Genomic DNA, 9,106 nt, shown 5'->3' with positions numbered 1-9,106 from the left:
AGCGGTCATGACATTATTGTTTTTAAAAAGTTATAGTATTGTGTTGCATTCAGTCTCTGAGCAGAGAGCCGGACGCCTTCTCTGCCTAGAGACAACAACAACTAAATCTGATTGGACACCTCTGTTTTCAAGGTTTTGGGTCACTTACACTGTCATTTCTCAAGCAAACTTGATAAAAAATGAGGCTAAAATTAGAATTAATAAAACAGATAATTATTATTAATTGAAATAAATTAAATGACATTTAAAATGCTGATTTGTTGGACCTTCTCTGAAGTCCCAGAAGTCCCTAAGGGTTCCCCTCTGTGAACTACCACTAGACTAGTATTCTTTTTATGACAGTGAGTATAAGAACTCACAAAAATTAATGATAATATATATATATAAACAATACTTTATGATATACAATAATTGTTTCCACCAGATGATTAAAACGTATTTTACTTTGAAACTGCTGACCGGAAGTCTTCCTCATTGTAACTGACATGTCTCGAGACTTTCTTGCCGCTTTCGCAACAGCCGCAGCGAGTGAGCGCATGAGCGGCAGCGGCGCGTCCCCGGCCCGGCGTCCGCCTGTCACATGGCTAAATATGGGTGTAGAGGGTTCCGTTTGCCGGTAAGATACGTGACAAGTAAGTTTTACGCTCAAAGTAAAGTCGCTAATTACAAGAAAGAGGAACACAACTCCCGGTAACAACGGTTGGTGCGGTTAACCGTGTGACTGCCGACCGTTGGGAAGGTTTCGCTTCTCCGTTAAGTTTGAATCTGTTCCTGAAAAAAACGGCTGCGTGTTTACGTCACTGTTGTTGTTCAACGGCAGAAAAGAGGATCTTTAGCTTTCACTTCGTGGTTTGTAAACAACTGCGCAACAAGTTCTCAACTCTCCGGTGGTTGTTGTTGTTGTTGTTGTTGTTGTCCCGTGTGAACTGCTGACTTAACGCCTTAAAGGCCGGGCGGCGCCGGGGCACTGCGATGCTTCGTCCCCAACACCACCAGTCCCCCGTGGGTTGACCCCCTCACGGTCCGAAGATGATCGGGTCTCCGGACCTGCTGGCCTTCACCCGCACCGAGGGGTTCGGGGAAGGAGAGGAGGACCAGGAGGGTCTACCCGAAGAGCTCTCGGTCCCCCTTCTACCTCCGTCCAACCCCTGGAGCAGCTCCGCACAGTTTCACAGAGACTTCATCCTGGTGGCTGAGTTCTCAGAGCAGGTGTGTGTTTTTAATTTGGATAAAAAAGCTTTAAAGTTCTGTGACGCTGGTGATCTTTGCTCCTTTTTTACAGTTTTATGATGTAAAGTTGAAATAAAATGAGAAATACAAGGTGTTACAGCAGCACACAAACAGACCAGATAAGACACCATAAAGATAAGACAGCAAAGGAGATTAAACATTAAATTATCCAACACACATAAATGTGCTTTATGTGCTTTAATGTTGTAAATGTAGGTATGGCTTAGAGCAACAAGGTATTTCCTTTTTATCACTGTGCAAATTGAAGTGAAGAATATAATAGTATACAATAATAATATTAACAATAATTATAGGAAATAAGGTGTAGAATAATAATAATTATATATAACAGACATGTATTACAATTTTAAAAAGTGCAAAGTGTCAGAGTTAATTAGTAATAATAATAATAATAATTATTATTATAATATACCACGATTAGGGATCGACAGATGATGATAACATAAGGACCGCCAATTTTCTTGAGCCGATATTTGCAGCCGATACTGCTTTTGCTCCCTCAATTTACTTAAAAATTACACAATGATGATACGAATGTTACAAGTCTCAATTTTAAAAAAGGAACATTTATTGAACTTAAAGTAAGGCGTCTCCAGCAACACGGAGCTGCATGTGGACGCCTGTCTGTAAATAATGCCGGGAAAAAACTATCGTTGAACACAGCAGTCCATATCGGCCGATACAGACACAACTAAAATACGTAAATATCGTCCGATAATATCAGCTGGCCGATGTATCGTCCATCACTATTAGCGATGCACCATTGCAAAGTACCAATTTCATAATAATGAACTCAAACCCTTTGACTGCATAATGTGTCTTATCCAATCGTTCAAACTGTACGATACGCCTAAAAAACGTAAATATCGGCTGATACGATACGCCCTAAAAAACGCAAATATCGGCCGATACGATACGCCCTAAAAAACGCAAATATCGGCTGATACGATACGCCTAAAAAATGTAAATATCGGCGGATACGATACGCCTTAAGAAACGCAAATATCGCCCGATACGATACGCCTTAAGAAACGCAAATATCGGCTGATACGATACGCCTTAAGAAACGCAAATATCGGCTGATACGATACGCCTTAAGAAACACAAATAACGGCCGATACGATACGCCTTAAAAAACGCAAATATCGGGTGATAATATCGGCCCGCTGATGTTTCGGTCAATCACTAACATTGGTTAATAATTAGGGCCGAACAACAATAACATGAGTGAATTATCTCTGGTATTTAACTTTAACAAATAATTAAAGTTCATAAAATAAACAAATATTGGAATATTTCATTTCTTTATATTTTTATAACTATATACACCTTTTAATAGTTATTTTTTAGATACACATAGTGGAGGCTGCATGTTCTCAACAACATGAGCTCAGTGTTGTTCCTGGTAATAGTGTCGCAACTGATAGTGAGAATAACACATTTAGGAAGTGTCAGTGAGATTATGATCTGTTTTCGGAAGAGAGACCTGAGAGAACATATTACATAAACCCTCTTAACTACAAACTGAACTAAAACTAAGACCAAACAGTAACTTTAAATATATACAATATTTGTATATTAATGCAATTCAAAGGGAAAACATTTACACAAACAGGCGATTATTTTCATTGTAGACATATCTACATATTTTGGTGACACTTAATAAGATCATGTCTATAATTCATCAAAAGCACATTATTAAGACATTATAATGTATTTATAAGGCTTAATAAAACACGTTTATGATTATACACGACAACTTATATCAAGGTTTATAAAGAATCTCATAAGTGGTGTACTTCATACTTTCATGTCAAAGTGACAGTGTTTAACAAAATAATCTGAGTTCTGGGTTACACAGCACGTTATAACATTATTATAACATAATTTATAATAAAGACAGTTATAAAACTACGCTAACTTGTCTTAACAGATTATAAATTCTAAGTTTCTGATACTGTCTTATAAACATCAATTACACTCTTTAGCATGACTTTATGAGCTTTTAGTAAAGTGATAACACTAAACTATAACTAATATATATATATTTATTTTAATTAATTGATTGGTTAGACTATAGACTTTCAGATAAGACTGAGAAAAAGCTCATCACAAGTTTCCAGAGCTCAAGGTGACGCCTTGAAAAATAAGATTTTGTTTCACCAACAATCCAAAACCTAAAGATATTTAATTTACTAACAGATTAATAGTTTTGTCTATTAAATATAAGAAAAACATGTCTATCACAATATCCCAGAGCTGAGGGGATGTTTTAAAACAGTACAAAACCCCGAAAAGATTCACTTTACAATAATAAAACACAAAAAAATCTCCACGATGCAGAAGCTGCAACCAGAGAATATTTTGGTTATCGATTAATCACTAATCAACACATTAGACATTTTACTATACCTCAGTGGTGAGTGCAATCTAAAGTGATTTTTCAATATTTTACTGGCAAACAATCATTATTGTTTCATGTTTCTTGCGTCTCAAACCTCTGCTGTATGTTTCCAGGTTGGGCCCAAACCTGTGCTGACGATCCCGGACGACCCCAGGGTTCTCGGCTCATTCGACCTCAACCACTTCTCTGTTCGCATCATGTCCGTGGACTACCAGGCGTCCGGCCCCGGCCACACCCCTCCTGCATCCCCCGGCCCCCGCCTCAACTTCAGCGAGGACTCCAAAGTGGTTCTGGGAGATTCGGCGGAGGACGCCTTTGCGTACGTTCACCACATGACCCTGTATGACCTGGAGGCTCGGGGCATGGTGCGTCCCTTCTGCGTGGCGTACGTGTGCTCAGACCAGAAGAAAGTGATGGAGAACTTCTCTGAGCTGTCGACGTGCTTCTCTCAGGCCTCCGACAGCCTCAAGACAGGAAACAGACAAGCGTTTTCTATGGAGCTGCAGAGGAAATTACAGGAGCTGGAGTAAGATCAGCATTAACTTTGCTGAAATACAAATATACATGCACTCACGTATTAGAGCCGAACTGATACATCCCCACTGGCTACTTGGCCAATATTATCTTAATACAGATTAGAGATGGGGATTGTTACAATTTCACATTTTTACACTTTGACTGCACTGTGCACTGTGTTAAGAAATGTAAAAAGCAAAATTCTCGCTTGTTTCATCTTCACCATGTTAAGTACATTATCATCTCACCAGACTGTAAAAGTAGTGTCTCTTTTATACACTACAGGAAACATAATGTGTGTACTCCAGGCCCACGTGAAATGCTGTTTTTCAGTTGGGTTGTGAGTTACTTTCTGATTTTGCTGACTAAATAAACTCTCCGTGACTGTTTTAGGTACACGCGGTTGACTCTGCTACAGGAGACCAATGGGTTCACAGAGGGGGGAGAAGCGGCAGAAGAGCTTGAATCTGTGGAGCGTTCAATCTTAATTCATAGAGACCTCCTGCGCCAGGTCACTTCTTACCCAAACAGGAAGCTGAAACAGCCTGACTTCCTGCCATACGACCCAGCCGACTCCCTCACTGATCAGACTGCATTGCTGCCTCCTGAGCCCTGTCCCTCCCTCTCCACCTCCACCTCCTGCAGGTCTGAGCGCCATCTGAAGCCTCTGCAGGAGCTGTGCAACGCCTACTTTTTGTCACTTATGAAGGAGCAGCTCGCTGACACAGAGCGCCGTCTACGTGGGGACACGGGTGTGCTGCAAACCTCTCGTGTCACAGGGTCGTTGTCCCGGAGGCTCACGCTCACAAACTTCCTGTTTGAGATGTGGAGCCCAGAGGATGGAGATGAGGAGGGGAGAGAGAGCACTGAGGCAGAGCTGCAGAGCGCGACGGTGTTTCAGTCAGAACCGATGAGCCTGGAGTCTTTCTACTCCTGCGTGGAGGAGATCCCCATCAAAATGGAGGCAGGAGAAGCTGGCACGGTGACCCCTGACCCCTCTATTGCCAAGGAGATGACAGGCAGTGTGAGCAGCAGCGACAGCATCGAAGTGCTCGGGACTGAGAAGTCTTATCGGACGCAGCATGTCGTCGCTGGATCTGACAGCAGAGGTACAAAACAATTTATAGTTATTTAAAATGAATATAGTTACCACCACAAGATGGTCTCTAGTTGGCTACTAGATTCACAGAAAAGTGGTCAACTACAATCGTGGTAATTGATAAATAATGTAAGTAATTTATTAAGCAAAGATGCTGAACATTTCCTTGTTCCAGCTTTTCACATGCAACAATTTTTTGCCTTTTTTTTTGGTAAAGAAACTTTTTTTAAAGCTTTTTTACTTTCAGACAAAACCGAAACTTTGAAAATGTCTCTTTGGGACTTGTAATGAGAGTTTTCTCTCTATTTTGACATTTTATAAAATAAATGACCACCTAATTGATAATAAAAAAAACAAAAACAATCAACTGACTCATCGAGCTTCAGTCACATTAAGTATTATTCCTTCAAACATGCCTCTCTCACATCTGGACCAGCTGACATTTCCCTCTCTTCCCCAGAAACGGACACCTCTTACAGGCGAGTCGCAGCAGAGTCAAGCATCCGGCGTGTGCGAGCGTACGCCAGACGAGCCAATAGCGAGGACAGCATCGAGGTACTGAGTACCACCGACTCCATCTTTCCTGACGACCTCACCGCCATCACGGAGGAAGAAGCAGAGCACCAACCTCTGAGTAACGGCTTTGAGAAAGAGGAGGAGATACTGACAGAGTGTAAATCTGACGATGCCCTCAATGAGGAGAAGACATCGAATGCTACTTCTTTCACAAATGAGAGTAAAAACAAAGAGCCTGTTCAGGAAGATGACGGTCATGGGGACAGAGAAAAGACCTTAAGGGAACAGACTGTTAATGGTGAAGTTATAGGCGAAGAGGAGCAGGTCATTGAGGGTTCGAAGAGCTATCAAGACAACAGTCCTGAGAAGACGTCCAAACTACTGCGAGGTAAAGCATCTGCTACAATATTCATGTCCAAATCCTCATTTTAAACCCGATGAAGGTGATTGAATATATGTTTAATTTATATTTAACATATATCACATTATCTAAATGGAGGTAATACACTGATAATAGTCAAACTGCATGCACAAGTACACCAGGTCAAAGTTGAACCAGGAAGCCGGTGTACAAACTATGATGGAAGTTTACAACAAACAGTTTACGGCTCGCCTTTGTTTTCTCTTCCAAATAAGTTTGTTTAAAACCGGTCTGATCATTGTCTTGCCCCACTGATCTTCTTTTTAGTGATGATGAGAATCAAAGTAATAAGGTGGTGAATAAAATGTAATTATGGTTGATAGGAAATATCCTTTAACTTGTAATAAAACTATGTTATGTGTTAAAGAAGCAGTGAAGTCGAAGCCTCAGTGGTCTGAAGGACTTCAGACGTTGCGGTTAGTGCCTGACCTTCACGTCGACTTCGCTCCTCCCGTTGCCCTGGCTGAGGTAGACAGGTGGTCTCCGCCCTGCGCTCCTCTCAGGCTGCTGAGCGTCGACGAAGCGTCCGACTGCACCAGCTTCACCGGCTCCTCGGACCCGCCCTCTCCCACTCAAAATGTCCACAGCAACGTCCACTCAGACCGGAGGAGGAGGAGAAGGAAGGCTGGACTCAGAGCCCTCAGGTTCCTCAAGCAGAACTCGTTTTCCCAGCATGCTGTGTTTTGTCTCCTGAGCGGCCGGCCGCTGGTCGTCATCGGAGGAGATGAGAGTTTCGTCAGGAAACTAGTGGACGCTTTGAGTCTCTTCCTGCCTTCTCCGGGCCCCGATGGACACGCTGTGATGCTTTGTTTGACCTCGCCGCTTCAACTGACCGACCTGCTCACCTGGAGACTGATAGGAATACACAGGTACTGCACAAGACAGTCAACTATTTAGACTTTCAAGAAGCATGAAAACGGAGCCAAGAGGAAGTGCAGAGTCTAGTTTTCTCTCAGAACACTTTAAATACAATATGATGAAAGATTATTATGGCGTCAAAAATAACCTGCCTACCCCAGGTCAAAGTTTTGGTTCACTCTCACACTTCTCTGAGCAGGCAGCTGTTTTCATTTAATGCGCTGATAACCGACTGCAAACAGCTCAGCACAAAACAGCAGGAAGATTTAGCAACTAGCTGTGAACTTAGTGGAGGATTTAGCAGCTAAGGAGCCGGATATTTCCCTCAGGAATTAGTTGAGACCAAAACAGAGCATATTTAATGTATGATTGAAAATCGACTCCAGATGAATATGAATGTTGCCCTGTGTCTGCTGTGTTTACATCTCGTTCTGTTGGCGTCCCCAAGTGGCAAAGAAGAAATCATTAATTGCTGCTTTAAATGTGTTAAAGTGTGCATAGCCCTGAACTCTTAAAACTCCCCTTGTTAAATAGTTTCGGTGACTTACGCATAATGCAGAGAAAATCGGATATTTTGAGACAATATTAAGAACAAATGAATACGAATCTGTTCAGTCACATCCTCTCCTTTACTTTTTGACCAGATCCTCCTCCAGCTCTTCAGTCAGCATTCTTCACTCTCTGACTCGCTACAGCCGTTATTTGGCGCTGTTGGACCTGGACCAGAGGACGCTGCGCTGTCCGTCATACTCCGGCTCACTCATCGGCAGACTGGCTGATCCACACACCAGCATCAGCCGAGGCCTCACCTACCTGCTGCACTTGGAGAGCTGCCTGACAGCAATGTCCAACCAGGCGCTGCTTTACACGTTTAATCGTGCTTCACAGCATACAAACGCAGCTGAAGGGAACGATGGCACTGGAGGGGAGGACCTCCTGTTCACACCAGGATTCTGCAGCAGTGAGTACGATATGAGAGTGATGCACTTCCTGTGTGACCTCATCAAACAGCGCTACGCAGGACGTGGACCCCCGGTTTTAAGATTCTCTTACAACTCAATGCAGCTGCACAGAAATACATATGCTGCATAAACACTGGATGGACAAAACAACTGACTAGTGATACAGATAAATCATAATACCTACAACTGAATGCACTGGTTTCTCTGTAATGTTGATTAATGCAGAGCTGTGTTATAATCACACTTGTGTTTTTATCTGCAGTGCTAAATATTAGTGTGTATGCATGATTCTCACTCCATGAAGCTGTGGGTCACCGATCTCTGGACTACTGGAGATAAATGCAATAATGCCTCACTGGCACCAAAGACTTTTACATGCAGGCAGCCTCCTCAGATGAAGTACTTTTACTGTAATGTGTTTTATTTACAGTAGAAGGTTTATTATTACTGTATCGCGTGGACTCTGTGATTATTGAGCCACACGTGAACACTGTACTATTTAAGCACGCCACAGATCAGAGATTACTGTTAAACCAGCATGGTGTAGTTGCTTGTGGATCTCACTGGTCCAGAACTACATGGACTGGTAAATATATTATATATTTTATAGACTCCTTTGAATGTAACTAGACTGTTGCTCTGACATTTCACATTTAAACCAGATAACCTGCAGTGTAGAACGGGTTCAGTCTGGTTCAAATAAAGCAAAGTTTTTAAAAGACTGCTCACCACTCAAAAACATGTTTCTTCTGTTTCCGTCCTTAAAAATGTCTGACACTGACTCTAGTGACTTATCCGAGCACATTTCTTCACGTTCCTCTCTTGAAGGAGAGGTCTGTGCACTTCTGAAATTCAAACACAAGCTTTAGTTGCTTCGTCACTAATCCGTAACCCAATCACTGTCTAATATGTGAAACACTATTCGACGGGAGAACGACTTCAACACAACACCACCAAAGAAATCTGAAACCTCAAGAACAAGAAAACACACTATCATCACAGCGGTCAACCAGACAGTTACAAGCTGACAAACAGAAACAAATAACGCTTACGACACTTACCATGGCTGCTAGTTGCCG

At 42.2% G+C, this 9,106-nt stretch overlaps 1 protein-coding gene across 2 annotated transcripts; it reads left to right on the top strand.

Moving 5' to 3' along the window:
- The first annotated feature begins 604 nt into the window (after nt 1–604).
- Nucleotides 605–8,681, top strand: smcr8b (Smith-Magenis syndrome chromosome region, candidate 8b). Of its 2 annotated transcripts, none has more exons than XM_083938354.1 (6): nt 605–1,209; nt 3,769–4,181; nt 4,565–5,280; nt 5,731–6,174; nt 6,578–7,076; nt 7,710–8,681. In XM_083938354.1, the coding sequence occupies exons 1-6, from the start codon at nt 1,030–1,032 to the stop codon at nt 8,155–8,157; spliced, it is 2,700 nt and encodes an 899-aa protein (XP_083794480.1). In that variant the 5' UTR covers nt 605–1,029; the 3' UTR covers nt 8,158–8,681. The 2 variants fall into 2 exon arrangements, with proteins under 2 accessions (XP_083794480.1, XP_083794479.1); XM_083938353.1 differs by having other exon boundaries at nt 6,575–7,076.
- The last annotated feature ends 425 nt before the right edge of the window (nt 8,682–9,106 follow it).

This window comes from Echiichthys vipera (assembly GCF_963691815.1).
Source record: "Echiichthys vipera genome assembly, chromosome: 2".
Taxonomy (NCBI): domain Eukaryota; kingdom Metazoa; phylum Chordata; class Actinopteri; order Perciformes; family Trachinidae; genus Echiichthys; species Echiichthys vipera.
Note: the sequence above shows the minus strand (reverse complement) of the source record. Positions and strands in the feature narration are given on the sequence as shown.